This window comes from Calliopsis andreniformis, chromosome 6 (genome assembly GCF_051401765.1).
Source record: "Calliopsis andreniformis isolate RMS-2024a chromosome 6, iyCalAndr_principal, whole genome shotgun sequence".
Lineage (NCBI taxonomy): Eukaryota > Metazoa > Arthropoda > Insecta > Hymenoptera > Andrenidae > Calliopsis > Calliopsis andreniformis.
In genome coordinates this window covers 4,509,409-4,528,587 of record NC_135067.1, presented here as the reverse complement: position 1 = coordinate 4,528,587, position 19,179 = coordinate 4,509,409, and the positions used below count along the sequence as shown (strand labels likewise).

General features: G+C 33.2%; 5 protein-coding genes across 10 annotated transcripts; 2 read left to right on the top strand and 3 right to left on the bottom strand.

The window, feature by feature from the left end:
• Positions 1-96: 96 nt before the first annotated feature.
• Positions 97-3,537, bottom strand: Tpr2 (Tetratricopeptide repeat protein 2). Of its 2 annotated transcripts, XM_076381500.1 has the most exons (11): positions 3,272-3,537; positions 2,747-2,835; positions 2,542-2,666; positions 2,281-2,469; positions 2,101-2,219; positions 1,850-2,003; positions 1,620-1,784; positions 1,388-1,553; positions 1,110-1,256; positions 886-1,038; positions 97-787 (listed from the first exon to the last, which is right to left on the bottom strand). In XM_076381500.1, exons 1-11 carry the CDS (start codon positions 3,307-3,309, stop codon positions 678-680), a joined length of 1,455 nt encoding a protein of 484 aa, XP_076237615.1. In that variant the 5' UTR covers positions 3,310-3,537; the 3' UTR covers positions 97-677. The 2 variants fall into 2 exon arrangements, with proteins under 2 accessions (XP_076237615.1, XP_076237616.1); XM_076381501.1 differs by lacking the exon at positions 2,747-2,835.
• Positions 3,538-3,831: 294 nt separating this feature from the next.
• Positions 3,832-7,963, top strand: Eif3c (eukaryotic translation initiation factor 3 subunit C). Its single transcript, XM_076379554.1, has 12 exons — positions 3,832-3,947; positions 4,253-4,358; positions 4,436-4,568; positions 4,655-4,939; positions 5,016-5,113; positions 5,331-5,458; positions 5,544-5,954; positions 6,033-6,242; positions 6,301-6,454; positions 6,519-6,734; positions 6,807-7,623; positions 7,719-7,963. Exons 2-12 carry the CDS (start codon positions 4,266-4,268, stop codon positions 7,850-7,852), a joined length of 2,679 nt encoding a protein of 892 aa, XP_076235669.1. The 5' UTR covers positions 3,832-3,947; positions 4,253-4,265; the 3' UTR covers positions 7,853-7,963.
• A 130-nt stretch (positions 7,964-8,093) lies between these two features.
• On the bottom strand, positions 8,094-11,462 carry Vps33b (vacuolar protein sorting 33B). 3 transcript variants are annotated; one of them, XM_076379555.1, is made up of 7 exons: positions 10,512-11,462; positions 10,216-10,407; positions 9,919-10,142; positions 9,128-9,634; positions 8,827-9,057; positions 8,437-8,762; positions 8,094-8,362 (listed from the first exon to the last, which is right to left on the bottom strand). In XM_076379555.1, exons 2-7 carry the CDS (start codon positions 10,371-10,373, stop codon positions 8,099-8,101), a joined length of 1,710 nt encoding a protein of 569 aa, XP_076235670.1. In that variant the 5' UTR covers positions 10,374-10,407; positions 10,512-11,462; the 3' UTR covers positions 8,094-8,098. The 3 variants fall into 3 exon arrangements, with proteins under 3 accessions (XP_076235670.1, XP_076235671.1, XP_076235672.1); XM_076379556.1 differs by having other exon boundaries at positions 10,690-11,462; XM_076379557.1 differs by having other exon boundaries at positions 10,795-11,462.
• On the top strand, positions 10,945-15,004 carry LOC143180032 (uncharacterized). Its single transcript, XM_076379553.1, has 10 exons — positions 10,945-11,143; positions 11,644-11,762; positions 11,837-12,082; positions 12,160-12,281; positions 12,354-13,709; positions 13,785-13,994; positions 14,081-14,190; positions 14,290-14,504; positions 14,578-14,834; positions 14,897-15,004. Exons 1-10 carry the CDS (start codon positions 10,982-10,984, stop codon positions 14,980-14,982), a joined length of 2,883 nt encoding a protein of 960 aa, XP_076235668.1. The 5' UTR covers positions 10,945-10,981; the 3' UTR covers positions 14,983-15,004.
• On the bottom strand, positions 14,001-18,513 carry LOC143180036 (sorting nexin-30). Of its 3 annotated transcripts, XR_013002072.1 has the most exons (8): positions 18,335-18,513; positions 17,815-17,970; positions 17,374-17,484; positions 17,127-17,291; positions 16,855-17,050; positions 16,507-16,781; positions 15,987-16,439; positions 14,001-14,179 (listed from the first exon to the last, which is right to left on the bottom strand). XR_013002072.1 is itself a non-coding variant. In XM_076379559.1 (7 exons), exons 1-7 carry the CDS (start codon positions 18,497-18,499, stop codon positions 16,080-16,082), a joined length of 1,428 nt encoding a protein of 475 aa, XP_076235674.1. In that variant the 5' UTR covers positions 18,500-18,513; the 3' UTR covers positions 14,844-16,079. The 3 variants fall into 3 exon arrangements, 2 of the variants coding, with proteins under 2 accessions (XP_076235674.1, XP_076235675.1); XM_076379559.1 differs by lacking the exon at positions 14,001-14,179 and having other exon boundaries at positions 14,844-16,439; XM_076379560.1 differs by lacking the exons at positions 14,001-14,179; positions 17,815-17,970 and having other exon boundaries at positions 14,844-16,439.
• Between the last annotated feature and the right edge of the window lie 666 nt (positions 18,514-19,179).

Below are 19,179 nucleotides of genomic sequence, written 5' to 3'. Positions count from 1 at the left end.
ACTTTCCAACCACTGCATTCGAAATTTTTGCCTTTAATAATTCCCTCTTTTTCTCAAGCTATTTCCTATAATAATTATGCGTAGTTACAATAAAAATTCAATATTTGTTCAAGAATTTATTGTTGCTTGCTATAACAATAGTTAATACATTATATTTCTAGAGAACATGAACCACACAGAACTTTCTATAACGTTATTTCAGAAGCAATTTACATGTGTCAAAGCAGGTCTGGAAAGCTTATTGCGGACTGTATTACTTAGCTTGATTTTAAACTAATCCTACTCGGCGAAAGGTAAAGGGAAACGTCTTGAAATTAACTTTCAGAAGTAAATACTTATACCGTACAATTATACTTTGTTTTAAAAAAAAGGGAAAAAAAACATACGCTCTTTTAATGATCGGCATAATCCATAAAGACTTCGTCATTCACGCCTAGTTGTACCACGAGAAATTCTTTAAGGATATCGTGTATAAGACATATTTACAATTATTTGTATAAATATATGTATATAAAACTACATCTAAGATATTTTGTATTATGCTTTTTGCCTCATGATACGGAGTATGCACTACGAATGGAAGGTACACAAATTCAATATATTCAATTCTAGGATAAAACGAAGATTGATTGCTAAATATATTAAAAGTGTGAAAAATAGCGCTTTTTGGAATGCTATTAACTGAAGGAGTAATTAAATCCATCGGGGAAACTGAAACTGCTAGGAAAACCACTTTGATAGTAGTGTTGGCTGAAGAACGTTTGAAATAATGTGTTTGGATCGATATCTGTAAACAGTTGCAATAAAAAGTAGTATATGTTTTATCCTTGCTAAATAAAATTATATGAATATAAATGTAATATTGTAAGAAAAGATTATATTTACCTTGGAATCCACCATCTCCGTCATCTATATCGTGTTCACTGTCATAACGTGATCGTTTCTTAGGGTCGGATAAAATTCCATAAGCTTCACCAACTTCTTTGAACTTCTTTTCTTGCTCCCTTTTTTCTCCCTCTGTCGCATTTGGATGTCGATCTAAACCGAGGAAAAAATAATTAATACATTCTATTCCATATAACTCATTAGAAACGTGATCTTCTACTTACCTGGATGATGAACCATTGCTCTTTTCCTGTATGCTTTTTTAATATCGTCAGTCGAAGCATTCTTATCAATACCTAAAATTTTATAATAGTCTTTTCTCTTTGATTTCTTCAGTGCTAATTTAGCTTCCATGAGTAATCGCTTGTTATCTGTAAAGATAGGTTTAAAATGCTATTAGTATGTAATTAAAAGACTGAAAGAACCTTCGTTAGAAAAGATAAAAGTTATTGCTTTTAGATAGCTTTAATTAGAAAAGATAATGGAAATTTTTTCCTTATACCTCTACTCTTGTCTAATTTACAGGCTTTCTCGAGATCACAAACAGCTTCCTCATAATTTTTCAATTCCATATAAGATGCTGCTCTCCTCAGAAGAGCTTTTAAATAATTTTCATCTAATTTCAATGCTTCTGTACATTCTCTGACTGATTCGTTTAGGAAATGTATCTGTGGAATATTAAAACAAATTAATCATTCTGCTTACAAGATTTGTTTTAAAAGTGAGAACAATACCTTTGCTAACACTACTGCTCTATTATAGTAAAGTTTTGCTTTTATAACTGTATTCTGAGGATCTATTTCTAAAGCTTCTCCGTACAATTTGAATGCTTGCAAATATTGTTTGTTTTTGCAAGCAACATTTCCTTCTTCTTTCTTCTTCTTAAAATTTTTTGCTCTCTAAAAAGTTTTAATGCAATATAGCAATGTTTAAAATACATACAGTTCATGGAGAACTTTTATACCTTATATATTTCTAATGCCTTAGCATGATCTGGAGCCAGTCTAAGTACTTGTTGAAAATGCGCGAACGCTCTATCGATATCACCTTGGTAATACAAACACATAGCGCGAACATAAAGAGCGTCTGCATTTTGCTTATCAATGTGTAAAATATCACTGTAACACAAACAATATGAAATATACTGTTTTCCACGCTTTTAAGCTTTGGAAATGAAAGTTTTTACAAAATACTTAAATAAAGTAGTCAACATACTTTGCAATTTCTTGTGCTTCTTGATACCTTCCCAAAAATGCTAGACATTCTGCTTTAGTTAATTTGAACCTTGCGCAAGAAGTACTCACATCACAACAACGATCCATGCAAAAGACAACCTACACAAAGGAAGATAACTCAGTTATATCCATTACATTGATCTGCATTTCTTATACATACCTTACGGAAGTCTTTTGCTGTGTATGCAGTAGCTGCATCTGAAAGATGTTTTTGTACATACTCCAAGTTCTTTTTCACTGTAGCTATTGCTTTATTATTAGGATCAAGTTCTAGTAATTTTCTTAAAGTAGTTTCAGCCTGAACAGTGTCTCCCAAAACTAAGCAACATTTTATCACTCTTACATAGGACTAAAAAAATAAATAGATTATTAAATTGATCATTTTACTGTTATGTACTCATGCTCATGTAGTGCAACATACCTTGTGAATGTTTGGATCTAATTCAATGGCTCTTTTAGCATCACTTAGAGCATTGCGATAGTTTCCAAGCATCATATAACATGCTGCTCTGTTTCCATAATATATACAGTTATCTGGGCAGAGTTCTAAAAAAACATTTATCATATTTATTTATTGAATTATAGTAATGATACAAAAAAAAGTAATAAGAACAAATATCTTCTACCAATAAGTTCACTGTATTCTGTTAATGCTTTTGTGTATTTTTGAGCAGAGTACAACTCATTAGCAGCCTTTTTTTTCTTATCAGCCAATCTGAAACGATTAATTGTACATAGCTTTAGAACAATGTTATGTTTATAATTGACTTCAAAACTTTTTTTGATAATCTTTTGCTGTAATCATTATGTAATCCCATAAAATATCCTTAAAGATATACCAACATGTAATGAATACAGCTGTACCAAAACAATTGAAAAATACGTTTCAAGAAGGGATAGTACATTAATAAAGGATACATTTCTTTAATCGTGAATAGAAATTTCTCTAATTTATGCTGAATGTGTAACAATGAGATTGATTACTAATGCTGTAGCTAAATATTTTCTAACGCGATTTATTCATTCGATTTATCGAACAAAACGCGTCACTTTAGATGGACGGGTCGATTATCTTAAAGAACGTCTCATTGGGTCTACACGTACATCAGCAACTCAAAGATTGACAAATGTATTCATTGCTGTGTACTTACTCTTCGACACATTTTTCCACATCCATGTCACTAGCCATAGAATTCGATTCCTTATAGACTGAGCTGGTTTTTACTTTCCCCTGCTTAAGAAATATTTGTACGTCCCGCGATAATAATTTGAAGATTTCAATAAAACGTTATAATGCGATCTGCGTAAACTGTTTTCTGTTTCCCTTTAACAGAAAAATTACAATCTCGTCCAAAACGGTACATACACAGATCTTAAAACGCTTCGTGCCCTTCGTATGAAAGACCTCCTTCTCCCTTTGAACACTGCCAACAGAAGGGACTGATTTGTAATAATGATCAATCCCGGGACTGTTGTGTTGCGTGTTCCCAAATACATTCAGAAAGTGTCACTAAAGGTCCAAATTAAATGAATAAAAAATACTTTATTGCCTAATTTTCACTGATAATTAGTAATAGAAATATAGAAATCGACTAGCTATTAATGCTTATTATTAACTTATTATTATATAATGTTGTTTTGAATAACTTGTGACTTTTGGTGAAATGTATTTTAAAAAATGATTTACAAGTATGTAATCGCTGCGTTCTTTTTCGGAACACTTTAAGTTCTGCACTGTGTTGAAAGACTGCCTTTAATGTCGTTGTCATTCTAACCTGCGGTGGTTTTACACTTCGAAGGGAAAGGAAACGCATAATTTTATAACTTGTAAGTTCGATAAAACATATATGAATAAAATTTGTATTGCAATTTTCATTTGATAGTATTGTGCAGTATGCGTTATATGGTAACGATTGAAAACCCGTGCCATGTGTTTAGGGATCATAACGCAACTTACCGCATATAGTTTTTGTAATTCTATCAATTTATTACGTCAATATGTTATACTAAATTTTCACTTATATTGTTAAATGAATATAAGTACATCAATAATAAAATCTGTTTCACGGATTTTTTATGTCAATATAAATAATGAATAATGATTAAACGTGTGTTCTACTTCTCTTTTGCAGTACTTTTTACAATATGAGTCGTTTCTTTGCAACTGGATCGGACTCTGAGTCTGATAGCACCTCTGAGGAAGAGCAGATTCAGAGGCCACCAACTACAGCTTTTACGGTAAATATAAATAGAAGAGAACAAATTTTTCTAATGGTTTACGACAATCGCTGATATAATGTGTAATTCATTTATAGTTCAGTGATGAAGAGGAAGAAACAAAGCGAGTAGTACGCTCGACAAAAGAAAAAAGATATGAAGAGATTGCTAATCTCATCAAACTCATAAGAAATTATAAGAAAATTAAGGATATGAGCAGTATGCTGTCCAGTATGTATCTATAATTTATTGTATTAGAATGTAAATGATAAATTTTTTAATTTTCTTGCTATAAAAAAGTATATTTGCAATTATAGGTTTTGAGGATCTAATGCGAGCTTATCAGAAAGCATTACCTGTAATTGCAAAAGAAGAAAGTGGTCAAACACCACGTTTTTATGTCAGATGTTTGGTAGAAATGGAAGACTTTATAAATGAAGTATGGGAGGATCGTGATGGTCGTAAAAATATGTCCAAGAATAATTCAAAATCATTAACTTCACTGCGTCAGAAGCTTCGCAAATACAATAAAGATTTTGAAGAAGATATAGTCAGATTCAGAGAAAATCCAGATCAAGATGATGACGAAGAAGAAGAAAAACGTAAATATCTTGTGTAAATATTTACATGTACACGTATCTACCATAATCAATAAAATTTAACTGTTTATACTTTTAGCTGAAGAAGTTGTAGAATCAGAGGAAGAGGAAGACAGTGCAATTGCTTTTAAAAAAGCTGGCTCTGAAGCAAGTGAACCAGACCTATCTAAATTTAAGGTAGATTATATACCACAAACTTTTATATATTACTTAAGTTAATCCAAGTTAATGGTTTCGACACAAAGTTTATAAACTTGTTTATAAAACGACCGAAAAGAACCGAAACTTTGCGTTGAAACCAATTAACTTGGATTAATTATAATTTTGCGATCGATATACCTGTATTAATATTATTTAAATGTCAAACATTTTAAATATCAAAATTGTTTTATAGAAAAGTATGACCGATGGTGATGAGGGTAGTGAAAGTGAATCTGATTGGGGTAGTTCCTCAGATAGCGAAAGCACAAGTAGCGAGGACGAGGGTCAATATCAAAATATACGTGAACGATTCATTAAAAAGTATGTTGAAAAAGAATTATGCATCGTCAATGGAAAACAAATAGTAACTAGTATTTTAATAGTTTCAATTTGTGTTTGTTGATAGGGCAGCAGATAAAGAGGAAGAGGAAGATAAGGCTAAACGAAAAGAACAGCGAAAGGAACGTAAAGAGAAAGAAAGGAAAAAGAAGAAGGACGAAGACGATGGCGAAGGAGAATGGGAAACTGTTAAAGGCGGTGTTGCTATTCCATCTGAGAAGCCAAAAATGTTTGCCAAGGATGCCGAAATTAATGTGGCTGCTGTTTTAAAGAAACTTTCTGAAATTATTGCAGCTCGTGGTAAAAAACGAACAGACAGACGGGAACAGATAGAACTGTTACATGAATTGCAGTCTATAGCTGATGCTCATAATCTTGGACCGGCTGTTGCGGTAAAAATTAAGTTTTCCATTGTATCGTCCATTTTCGACTACAATCCAAAAGTATCTGATGCAATGAAGCCTGAATATTGGTCAAAGTATGTTTTCCGTTTCGAATTTTATAAGACAAATACATTCTAATACTCAACAGCATAAATAACTTATTTTAATTACAGAATCTTGGAGCGTATAACAGAAATGCTTGATATGCTACTAAATACTAAAGATATGGTAATTGCTGAAGTTATTTCTGAGGATTCAGAGGAATTTGAAACGCCACCATACAAAATACATGGATGTGTGTTAACGTTAGTGGAACGATTAGATGAGGAATTTACTAAGCTGTTGAAAGAATGCGATCCACATAGTAACGAATACGTCGAAAGGTACTTATCTCTAATTGCTAATGTGATATTACGAAGATACTATTATAATATTTTTTAGGTTAAAAGATGAAAAACAAGTTTCTACAATAATAGATAAAGTTCAGGAATATCTGGAAAGACAAGGGACTGTTTCTGAACTTTGTCGCGTATATCTGCGTAAAATTGAACATCTGTATTACAAATTTGATCCGAATGTCCTCAAACAGAAAGAAGTAAGTACACTATTACTCCAATTTGTATCATGGACAAAAATGCTAAAAATATGTATTTTTTCAGGGAGAACTTGGTCCAGACGTCATAACATCTGTTCAGGTTATGGAAAAGCTTTGTAAATATGTTTACGCTCATGACGGAACAGACAGGCTTAGAACTCGCGCGATTCTTTCTCACATCTATCACCACGCTCTTCATGATAATTGGTTCCAAGCACGCGATCTTATTCTGATGTCTCATCTGCAAGAAACTATTCAGCATTCCGATCCAGCCACTCAAGTGCGTATTCTTCTTGTAATAAAACATTTATTTCTATTTTCAAGCTTTCTTAATCATTGTTTGTATTTCCAGATTTTATATAATAGAACTATTGCTCATTTGGGTTTATGCGCATTCCGTCACGCAAATATTAAGGACGCACATAACTGTTTAGTTGATTTAATGGTAACAGGGAAGGTAAAGGAACTCTTAGCACAAGGTTTGCTCCCACAGAGGCAACACGAACGTAGTAAAGAACAAGAAAAAATCGAAAAGCAAAGACAAATGCCCTTCCACATGCACATCAATTTGGAACTTCTCGAATGCGTTTATTTAGTTTCTGCAATGCTCATTGAAATTCCCTATATGGCTGCGCATGAATTTGATGCAAGAAGAAGAATGATTTCAAAGACTTTCTACCAACAGTTAAGATCTAGTGAACGTCAGTCATTGGTTGGTCCTCCAGAGTCTATGAGAGAACACGTAGTGGCCGCAGCAAAAGCAATGCGTAATGGGAATTGGTCGGCATGCAATAATTTCATTATTAACGAAAAGATGAACGCTAAAGTCTGGGACCTTTTTTATCAAGCAGACAAAGTTCGCGATATGCTTACAAGATTAATCAAGGAAGAAGCGCTAAGAACGTATCTGTTTACTTATTCTCACGTCTATGATTCAATTTCTATGCCCAAACTAGCTGAAATGTTCCAATTGAAGCGACCTGTTGTTCATTCCATTATTAGTAAAATGATTATAAATGAAGAGCTAATGGCATCTTTGGATGATCCAACTGAAACTGTTGTAATGCATCGCAGTGAACCCAGTCGTCTTCAATCTCTCGCATTACAACTTACCGATAAAGTGAACAACTTTGTTGATTCTAATGAGCGCATTTTCGAAATGAAACAAGGTAACTTTAAAACTTAAAAAATATAAGTCATTAAAAATTAGTCACATTAAAAATCAAACATATATACATACAAATTGTAATTTTCTGTATTATAGGAAACTTCTTCTCGAGAGGAAATCAAGGAAACTTCCGTGACAGACAAAATTACAACCGGCAAGGACAAGATTGGGGTCGTCAGAGACGTGATCGTGATCGAGATCGTAATCGAGAAGAAAACCGTAACTACTAAATAAAAAAATCAAATGTTATTTGCTTGGGTGTTTAAGGTTGGATCACCGTTGTATCGTATAATACACTCATGTAAATAATGTTGGAAATAACAGTATACAAAATAACAGTATATTGTTTCGGTGTATTATTCAAATATCCGTATTTATCACTTTGCTATTTACATATAAAAGTATTGATTTATCGTACAAGAATAAAAAACAGTAATTATTATAAAATTCTAACTTTCATTACACTTTTAAAGTGTTTATATTTCTTGCACCCTTTCAAGTATTTTATTACCTGTTATTATACTATCAGATGCAAGAACCAATCGAATTCCAGCTGACTTTTCTATAAGTCGGCAAGCTGCTATTTCTGCGTAAGTAATACCACCTATAACACATATCACCACCATCTTTGGCAATAATAAACCACGTTGACCACTTATAACACAATTCGATAAATTTGTCAATTCTTCAAGATTCTTGGAATCCTTTTCTTGGTTCACAACAAAGTTTAATAGTTGAGCCTGTAAATACATAGTATCTATAAACTTTAGTAAAAATTAGTGAATAAATTAATTTTGCTAAAAATGATACTGACAATTAGAGGAGTATAAGCATTGTTAAACACATAACTGGAACATGTACGCCCTTTCTGATCTGCTTGTTTTGTGTAACTTGGTAAAAGTTTCAACTTCTGTGCATTATTATTCCATTCGCTACTCCAATTCGGTAGTTTGTGTAGAATATTTTCTATTCTACATTTTAATAGACCTATACTTTGTAATTTATAAAATAATGGTATATGTTTATAACCGTGTGCATGAAGATGAAGCTTTTGAATAGAATGTAACTCATTTTGAGTGATACCATCATTAGCAATAGACAATAAACATAATAAACGTAAGGTTCTCAATGGGTGATCATCTGCAAAATTAATCATTTAAAAGATGATATTAAGAGCTTGGAATAAAAAAGAAAATATGTATACCTATGTGTCTTTCGATGTAATTTAAACATTCTTTTCTATCTCTGCACTCAAGTATAGACTTTTCTATTTTTTGCAAAGTTTGAAAATCAGAACCTAACGTATCTGCAATGAGTTGACAGGCAGAAATATGAAAAGCCAGTTGACGCGTCATATCCCTTGTTTTCTGCAATCTTGTCGCAACATATCGCTCTATATCAGACAATTTCATAGTCTGCATTGCATCCTGTTCAGCTAATACACAATACTAGATACATTACTGAATAAATTGGAGAGGAAAATATATGTAAATATGTGAATGTACATTTTAAGGACTTAGCTTTCCCATGTAAAATAGGAAAAACATCACTGCAGGGTGTATCTCTCACTTCTCCATAAATCTGATCTTTATCTGGATCCAATTTGGTTTGAGATTTTCCCAATGTACCTGTACCAACATTTATTTCCACAATTTCATACAGCAGTCCAGTGTACGTTACAGGAGTTAAAAGAGGTGTGGCTAGATCATAATTTCGGTCAATCAAAATTAATGCCCCTATTTCATTCTCTATATTCGATGAACCTAAACATTGTCTCATAGATTCTATAATTTTCAGCATCTGTTGACTGTATTTTCCTAATGAAAGTGTGAGTTTTGGAGATCCCAGTATAAGTTGTAGAGACCATAAACTGCGTGCTAATGCTGGTAGTAGGGCAGTATCTTTATGATAATAGAGATCAGTAAACATTGAGTTTTCTAAAGATAAGATATTCCCATCTAATCTTATGAATTCCCACGACAATGTTTGTATCATAACTAATCCAGATAAGCCTAATAACAAATAATTATATTTTACAAGTTCAATATTTGTTTGTTAGTACTTTATTTAATCCTTATCATATCAAAGTAAGATCATTTAGAGTTCAAATACAGATTTTCAAGAATTGGAATTCAACAAATTAAGAAAAATATTAAAATTTGAATATTGAAAATTTAAAGGGTTAGAAATTGTGAATTTCAAGATTTGAAAATTTAAATTCAATTGTTTTGGAAAAGAGTATTGGGATCCTTAAGTGATCCTACCTTGGTATGCTAAGAGTTAATAAAATAAGCACCTTCTTCTTCGATTATAGAATTAAGGACTGCTGGTACGAATGGTGTGACTAGAATATGATGGCATGGCTGATGGTGTGGTCTAACATTTGGAGAAATTTCTGATTGTATTTGATCTAATACTCTCTTACAAGCAATCAAATCACTTGAAACCATAAATATACGTTGACTATTTGTAAGCTTTAAGCCTTGTTCCATTTTGTAAATTTTGTCAACTCCATAACGTCTGAATAGAAAATAATATAACTAAAAATTTGTTATAAAATGACATGTCATCAGTATTTATGGATATTAATTACTTAAGTACAGAAACTCCTACGAAGCTGTCCAAAATTTTCATAAGTTTTTGCTCTATCACCAGATCTTTTGTCCCAGGAATGGCATCCAATATTTCAACAAGTTTTCGTTGACTTATTTGTTGCAATATGTTCAATTTGTCATCCAATGTAATATCCATCTTTTAAATGTAATTAATTTTAAGTGATCTGTACCTATATAAATTTAAAATTTATATTTATTTGTCTAAACTTCAAATCAATGTTATAAAACATTATTTAAAAAAGACCTAATAAAATATACAATAATCTAAACTCACTGGTTATGAACCAGTTGTATCAAGTTCTTTAAATCCTTAAACACACATGCCTTTTACATAGACCGTAATTTGTAAGGAATAAAAGAATTCATTTGTTGCCAGAAAATTACAAGAAAAAGAGATGTGCGTTAAAAGATTAAATACTAAGGGTTATAAGGATCTCATATTTTTTATTGACCGGCACGAATTCGATGCAAAGCAGAATACTATGCGTGCAAGTCTCACGTCTGTATGACTGTCGTTACATTTCTCTCAAGTAAATTTTCTTGAAAAATTCTCTTACGCGACCAAAGATCAATGTGTTCGATTAACGAATCGACGTTACATGCGTGACTTTTTGTGAACTATGAAAACAACTCGATTGTTGCGCCCGTGTGGTGAATCCTTATAAACCGAGAGTAAATCTTGTTTTCTCATCTTCTGGACGCTCACGCTCACGCGTATCTCTTTCACAGTAGGGTTATTTAAAAATGGCGGACGCATCGTCTTCCGACACTACCTCAGATTGTTGCAATGAATGGTTCTCTGATATTACCTCCGAAAAATCGGAATACGTTATCGTGGGCCAGAAACCGTGCCTGTCCCACCGTCGCAGCAAAAGACATTTCTTACAGAAGTTATTTTTAAGAGAGGTAGGCCTGCTTAACCTTCAACCTGTACAGGCGTTAATGAAACTGACATGAACCGTGATAGACCTGTCAGAATGCATCTTCGATATGAGAAAAGATAATTACGTTATCTCCGTGACAAAAATTTAATTGTTTTTCTAACACGTTCTATACTCGCTACTAAACGATTGTCTCTGTTGAACTTTAAATGGATGCAAGAAAAAATGTGCTTTTGTTCTTGCCCATGAAGTTTTTCATATTTTCTTTTCTGCTATGATTTGAATGGAATGATAACTGCATGACACCTAGAAGCTCGAAAATGAATGTAGTAATATTTTTTGAAGATAAAGGTTTTTGCTTTGTAAACTAAAGATATTAAATCATCTCATAAGTAATTTTTTAATGTAAACTTTTTAATGTATCATTACTTTCTAGTTTTTTAATTATATTTTGGAATGTCATTGTTTATGAGATGGTTTAATAAAAGAATAATTGTAGCAACATGAAAGGATTAATTGTTGTAGATCAGAGGTTGTTTATCAGCGCACAATTATGCATCAGAGGAAAGACTGTTTGCTACTGTACCTTCGTGGCGACATTTGCCACTTTTACATGTAATTCCAAAATCAGCACTAGAAGCAGGGTATGTTTTAAAGCATTCATACATTTAAATGGTAAACATCTCAACTACTTTACAATAACGCTATATTTTTGAAGGCACATTGTAATGGGATTGACTCAATGTGGCCAGTTTTTACTTACATATACATACACAATGGATGTAAGTGGTAATACCTCTTTGTATAAATACTTGTTACATTGGTGGGCTTTCACGCCAAACCATGTCGCGCGTAAAGTCGCAGAAGTCACGCTTTTCGGTAATTATACTATCTATAGAGAACTTAGTATTGTTATATCTCAATGGCCAATGGAGAGGAGTAAGTTAGTGATTCATGGCCTATGGTAAGTTATGATTAAGATCTTTGATTTTTGAGATACATTAAGAATTATTTAGCAATAAACTATGATAAATTTTTTAGTACAAATTGGCTACATCTTCAACTAACAGATAGAGCATATTTAACTATAACTACAGTGCCGTCTCTTGAAAATTGTAAAGATTGTTTGAAGGTTGCTGCATCCTATGAAGAAGAAGGCGAAGGTATTATATAATTTTATATAAATATAAAATAACATTCATACGAAAAGAAAAGATTTACTTATGTTTGTATAGAGCTAGCTGCAAACTGGGATGGTTGCGTGAGATGTAATTGTCTTCTACATGGACTGACTGTTCATACCACATATGAAGTAATCTCTCCATATCCGAGGTTCAGAGCTACTGTGTGTTTGAATTACTGGAATCACGTAGTAGTTAACACAGGAAACTTTTTACATGTGCTCAGGGTGGATTTGGATATTCCAAAGTCCAAGAATCAGAAAACTTGTGATAAGCAGGACACTGTCATTCCCGACACAGTGCCATTAGACATGAGTGATGTCGAGGAACTCGATTACACCAAGGTAGAACGGTACGAAAGCTCAGATGCGAAAGTAAGTTCATCTGAGTGCTTGGTGGATCAGTTTCCAAGATGTGAATTAAATGTAGATCATGACTTTTTAGAAGAACCAATTAAAATAGATGATAAGTTAGGCCGTGATTCGTTGAATACCTCAAGCAGTAATCAAAGCGATTGTGTCTGTGATATAAATAAGTCTACCGATATAGTAAGTGTTAAATCGTACGAGTGTTCGGACACCACTGAATCGGTGTCTAGAATCGAGCAGCAGGCGATATCGGTCAGAGACAAGATCCTGCAGGATTTCTGCGAGGATATGTCTCAGGAACTAAACATTGGTAGTGATTTAATTACTTTAGTGAAGCATCCTTCGTGTTCTCCGCGGTCTACGCCGCAAAGACTTCCCTCGGATCTCAAAACGTTGACGTGGTCCTCGCCGATTCTTACGCCGCCCTCGGATATCCTAAAGACCCGAAATTCCGAATCTAGTCAGAAGAATACACGCAATCAACGGTCGAAGTCTCCAGAGCCATGTGCTTCAGAAGACAACAACGTGGTTTCTGTTAATTCTCCACTTCGTTCTATGAGTCCTTCTTCTTCGCGTTCTTCGCGTTTGATGTCGCCGCCTGTGACACGGTCCTTCCGTCATCCAAGTCCACGAAAGCGATCTAATTTGCATTCTCCTCCGCCCATCGTCAATTCGACGCAGTCGAGAACAACGCGAGCCACACATAAACTTATTCTTGAGGCAGAAAAGGCGTACGAATTCACGGATGAAGCGCAGGAGACCTGTGAAAAACTTAGTTCGTTCAGAAAACGCAGACTCGCTGATAAAAAGTATGAATTCTGTGATGAAACAGAAGACGCTGAGAATATAGTTCCTTTCAAACATATACGAGATCAATTCAGGCACCGTGGATGTTCGATACATCAAATACCGTCGTCACCAACAATGTCACCTGCTCTGACGAATGGGAAGAAGCACTGGGTAGATTCTGATCAAAGTGAGACAGATGACTTCAGTATTAGTCAAGATATTGGAGCATCGAACGACTTAACTGCAGACTCGGGTAAATCGATTACAAATACTGAGAAAGTAGCCTTTTTTGCATTTAGTTAAATGCCGTCTTTTTCTAATTTCGTAGGCGAGAAAAACGTGTTACGTCCATTGAATCAGAATCAACTGCCTAATGGAATTTTAAACAGAGATCGCTTGAGTAAGCTTTCTCTGAACTCTTCTCCCTTAGTTCCGAAGATTAATTTACAGTACCCTACTATAAAATGTACTGCACACTTTAAGAGAAGTTATATAGAGCTTGATGATGAAATGATATCAGTCATCACGGACGTTGAAGGTACCAAATTTGTTATTGTTTATCTGAATTATGCTTGTAATTTAATGCAGTTGTGAAAAATATATAAGTGTACATACATTTCATAGACGAAGAAACTGGAGGATACGTAAGTTATCAGTGTGTGCTTCCTATGCACGTCCATGGATCTGGATATGTCCAAATGCAAATGATCAGCAACAGTAAAGCTGAAAAATTGGTAATGTATTTAAAATTTCGCTTTCTTGTAGTATTAAGTCGTATTTTTAAAGAAGAAAGAAATGACCAAATTTGAATAAAATGATTCTTGTACTTTTAGATAGTACCTTGTGTATCGATAAATCAACTAAGTTTTGATATTGAAACATTCTCTCATCATATTGCCGACTGGATTTGTGTAAAATTTAAAAAGAGATATTGGCATTGTAGTGATTATGACATCGAAATAATAGATGTATGTGCGTTAAGCGGTGATATTATTTGTTTATTAATTATGAAGATTCAAGCTAGTGAAATTAATAATCAAACTCAATGGTTAGTATTGATTTGTATTTCGAAGTTTTTATTGTAATTTGAGTAATTACTTCGATACGTAAAATGTATGTAGTTCTCAAGAAAGAAAACAGTACGAAGTGGGATGCAAGTTTACATGGAACATTGACACGAGTCAGTATAGAATAACGGATATATTACCCATGGAAGAAGTAAAGCCAGAATCTTCGAAACCAAGTTGTATGAACGTCCCAAATTTTCGCAGCCCCTTGTGGAATCCAACTCGACGCTTAGCACCAAAATTAAGAGAGAAAATACAGCAGCCATATGCGCATACAGTAAGATTTTTGCATAACGAAATGACATTGACAGGTAAGCGAATGAAGTGAAAGATTATTTACTCGAACAATAGTCATATACAAAATGTTTTACAGGTGAATCCATAACCAGGCTCTATGACTTGGATAATTTGGTGGAATTCTATATAACTCCAATACCAAATTATTCATCAATCGAATAATGTGATTGTTCATAAGAACAATTATAACAAACAATAATGTATTTATTAATACAAATCTACGAGTTTTAACGTTAATAAGATAACGTGTACAATGCTAATGAATGTATTCGAAACATACCCCATATAGAGTACCCAATAATTGTATCAAGAATTGTTAGTTCCAAGCGTGAGTAACAGCTGATATAACACGTTGTATAGATTTTAACTGTGCTTTCTTTACACGAGTCTACTTGTACAAGTTGATTGTTTAAGTACTGCCGTGTGGATTGTCCGAAACTTAATGAAATAGATTAAAAGTCTACTGATTAACGATACAACGAACACTGCAAGCGTTATCTCCGATTTGTAAATTGTATTCTAACTCTATACATTGACTATCTATGCATTATAGATAACTTTGGTAATTGTCAGATATAGGTGACTAAAAACTGATTGTCAATGAATGGAGTGTATGTGATTCAAAGTAAGGGAAAGAACAAATAGTGAAAATCATTTTTAGTACTTGGTCCCAAAATTAATTTGGTGATCTAAAGTAAAATATATCTTAAAATCTTAACTGATTCTATGCCGAAACTTTGCCCTAACTAAATATATATATATATTCATAGGATTAAACATGTTGTACATTTAATTCTTCATATCGTTTTACGATCTTATTGTATTATACAGTCATTTAACCATAAACTTTTTTATATATGAAAACTATGAACATATATATATATATATATATCTGTGTGTGTGTGTGTGTGTGTGTGTGTGTGTGTGTATGTATGTATGTATGTATATATGTGTGTATCTATACATATATGTATGTGTGTGGAACGTGCGTTTAACAAATGCACTTGTAATTTATATAAGTACTGATCAAATTTTTCGACGAAGAACATTAAAGACTTAAAAGAATTATTTAATTGCTGACGAAAGCGGTGATATCGAAGCCGATAAGATCAGTTTCTTAGTGGCAATAAAAATTTTGTCATTGCTGGCAAATGACACGTGTTTACCTTTTTAGCTCCTTAAATGCATACAAATATTTATTATGTATATGTGTGTGCCTATGTGTGTATCCAAATGGCAAAATGAAAGTTGTTTGTAATTCAGACTGGTATTTTCATGGGTGGTCCTACGCTAACATCAGACCCTATTCCGTCTAACTTCAAGCCAGTAAGAATCTCTTCCCACGCATTCATGCATTGCTGGTAATGTCGAATCTGTCGATTTGCCATTGAAATTAACATATGTTTTAAATCTCTTTGTTTTTCCACGTTCCATCTCTGCAAATCGCTACGTAAATTCTCGTTGGCGCATTCTACACGGTCTTGCAAAACTTCGGCCTGTTTCGCTAATCGTGGAATTGTTTGTCCGAGTCTTTCTAGTTTTTCATCACGAGACTCCGCTTTCCAAAGTGATCCACTCCAATTCTGCGTCGAGGTTGCACCACTTGTAAGGCCCATTAACTATTTAAATTTATAAATTAATGAATAATTGATGCTATGATTTAAAATTCAGTTTTACAGTATGTACCTGATCTTTCTCTATTCGTTTTTTTCCTAATTCATCAATAGTCATTTCATATTCGATCTGCATTGAATCGCGTCGAGATAATGCACTTTTTACTGCATCTATATAAGAAATATATTCTCGTTCTTCATTTGGGATAGTCTCCAAAAGCTTTTGTTGAGCCATTGTATTGCACTCTATTGCTTTGGCAATTGCCAATAAAATGGGAGCAAGTTCTGGTTCAGAAGTTGCCCATAAGGTGAATATTGGATGCAACTGATGGAGTTCAAGTAAGTAATCTGTAATATTTCATAAAATTTATAACTTGTATATTTTACACAAGAGTAGTATAAAAATTATTTTCTCTTATACCTTGCCTTTCTTTATGTATACGATGATTTATTTTGTCTATGGTCCCTAATTTCTCACTAAGAGCTATACAGTAATCTCGAATTTGTTCAAATTCATAATGACGTTGTTTTATGGTATATGTACTTGCTATATTTTGCAAGGAATCAGTCACTTTGACCAGAACGTTTGAACGATTTTTACGATGTATAAGGAATTCCTTAAAAAAAGTAAAAATTAAAAACATAAAACATAATGTACACTAAGTAGGAAGTATAATAGTACACTATGCTTACTGCAGGTTTAGCGGTCAAAAAGATGTGCAAATTTTTGTCACAGCTAAGAATAGGATGATTTACAACTCTGTTAAGAAACACATGTAACAACTTCATACGTGCTATAATAAATTCTTTAGAGTAACGATCTAGCTGAGCAAGTAAGGTATGTTTCCCAGGCATTGGCTGTAATAAGATTAATATGTAACTTTTGTTATATATCATAATTTATAGATAAAGAAACTGTTTTAAATAAGCAGTTATTTACTGGTATGATGTGTGTCGGATATGAATCAACCAATTTCTGTCGCAGCCAAATGAAATCATTGTAACGTCTTCTAACAATATATTCTCTTTCCTCAAACTCTGGTCCAGTGGACTATAATAATGTATAAAAAACATTATTGATGAAATACTATTTTCAATAAAAATAAGACATATTTGTAACACATTCAGAATGGCTGTAAAATTTCTGAAAAGCTTCCTGCTACTGGCATTTGTATGAGAGTCAATATTTTTAATATTTATCTTTTCTTTTTATAATTATCTACTCATTAAACATATACAAGTTTTTCCTTTATTCCAATTCAATTTTTTATATTCAACATTTTGTTAAATAACTTATCCATGCTATGTTTTAAAATTCATTGACTCACTGATAAATCTTGCCATTCGAAATATGTAAGAATAAAAATGTAATTAAACATACTCTGGTTGTTATACGGAAAGTAATATAAGTCTCCAAGGTTTCTAAATGTTTTTGGGGATTATCCACTTTTACTTGTAAATCTCTAGTATCTGTCTGAAAGTCTGAGATTTCTTGTTCCGGTAGAGTAGAAAAACTATCAATAGAAGGAGAGGCTATCTGAAAATATTAACATGATTCTTTTACCCTTTTCATTACTTGTTATAAACAGACCACTGAGTTTTATACAAATGTATATTTTCATAAACACAGCTAAAGAAATGCAACCTAAATAAAAGTTTATTCCAATCTTCAAATACTATATGGAATTTGTACTTTATTTTTCATAACTTGTAAATTTCTGTAAATCGTCTGCATCTCGTAATTTTGACAAGTTTAAAATTCCCAATCAATGCATAAAGATCCGTAGTCTAGTCATAAATTTACATGCACTAATATAATGCTTTCATACATTATTCATTAATCTGAAATATTATCGCAGTAAATGCGATCTGTCAAAGAAAGTTTCAGGTTATGTACTTACCACAGATCCTTCAACAGAGGTGCTGTAATTTGACAGAAAGTCCGTGTCACGACTTTCTTGTTTAACAACACTGCCAACAGCCATCGTGCTCACTTCCAAAATTGCGGAATCTTCTGTACCTTTTTCACCTAAAGCTTCCACCTCAGTTTCCGAAGAGGTCATCATCTTTAAGCTGCCAAGTAACACAGCTTTCACGACACTGCGTCACAATGCGCAGCTTTACATGAAGAACGAGAAGGTTACGCACATCGATCATATTTAAACTAAAAACAAATAGAATCGGCCATAATGAGCTATAAAAACTTCAGTTATAAGTACCTTGTATCATAAGACCCTCTGGAGAATGAATTGATAAATCAATGAGCCCACCAAACGCGAATATAAGTGTTCTACGAATAGATGAATAAAGGGGTTAAAAGATCGTTCGAATATCATCAGATGACAATGTAATATACTTATTTTATAGGAAGATATCAAAGTAATATTTGAATAATGTGTTCGCTGTGGGAATGTTATAATTTACCCGCCATTTTTCGCGTTAGTTAAACTTTTATGAGAAAAAGTAGCGCGATCTCGTTCTTCCTTAAATTGAAGAGCTATAATTCTATCGTCAGTTGTCGTGAAGCGCAGTGGGGAAAAAGTCACAATTTTCGGAAGTAAAGAAGCAAATATTTTGCGCCCGTGGAAACCGTATCTCTGGGATACACTGGACAAATTTTTCCCGCGATTATAAATTCGAAACTTTCGCGTGAACCTCATGAAAAGATGGATTGGCCGGAAGATGACGAGTATAATGCCTTTTTTCCCAAGAGATACCCCATAATGATGGCAGAAGAATCTTCCTT

Bases quoted from the DNA above. Each gene is read 5' to 3' on its own strand.
- Eif3c (XM_076379554.1), top strand. From the start codon at position 4,266: ATGAGTCGTTTCTTTGCAACTGGATCGGACTCTGAGTCTGATAGCACC. The intron at 4,569-4,654 runs GTATGTATCTAT...TTGCAATTATAG, and splicing joins TATGAGCAGTATGCTGTCCA to GTTTTGAGGATCTAATGCGA. The intron at 6,243-6,300 runs GTACTTATCTCT...AATATTTTTTAG, and splicing joins AGTAACGAATACGTCGAAAG to GTTAAAAGATGAAAAACAAG.
- Tpr2 (XM_076381500.1), bottom strand. From the start codon at position 3,309: ATGGCTAGTGACATGGATGTGGAAAAATGTGTCGAAGA. The intron at 1,554-1,619 runs GTATTGTTCTCA...AATATTCCACAG, and splicing joins GAGCAGTAGTGTTAGCAAAG to ATACATTTCCTAAACGAATC. The intron at 788-885 runs GTAAATATAATC...AACTGTTTACAG, and splicing joins CGGAGATGGTGGATTCCAAG to ATATCGATCCAAACACATTA.
- LOC143180036 (XM_076379559.1), bottom strand. From the start codon at position 18,499: ATGATGACCTCTTCGGAAACTGAGGTGGAAGCTTTAGGTGAAAAAGGT. The intron at 17,971-18,334 runs GTAAGTACATAA...TAATATTTTCAG, and splicing joins CCTCTGTTGAAGGATCTGTG to ATAGCCTCTCCTTCTATTGA. The intron at 17,292-17,373 runs GTAAATAACTGC...ATCTTATTACAG, and splicing joins ATCCGACACACATCATACCA to CCAATGCCTGGGAAACATAC.
- Vps33b (XM_076379555.1), bottom strand. From the start codon at position 10,373: ATGGATATTACATTGGATGACAAATTGAACATATTGCAACAAATAAGT. The intron at 9,635-9,918 runs GTGCTTATTTTA...ATTTGTTATTAG, and splicing joins TTCTATAATCGAAGAAGAAG to GCTTATCTGGATTAGTTATG. The intron at 8,763-8,826 runs GTATACATATTT...TTAATTTTGCAG, and splicing joins TTACATCGAAAGACACATAG to ATGATCACCCATTGAGAACC.
- LOC143180032 (XM_076379553.1), top strand. From the start codon at position 10,982: ATGGCGGACGCATCGTCTTCCGACACTACCTCAGATTGTTGCAATGAA. The intron at 11,763-11,836 runs GTATGTTTTAAA...ATATTTTTGAAG, and splicing joins AAATCAGCACTAGAAGCAGG to GCACATTGTAATGGGATTGA. The intron at 14,505-14,577 runs GTTAGTATTGAT...AAATGTATGTAG, and splicing joins ATTAATAATCAAACTCAATG to TTCTCAAGAAAGAAAACAGT.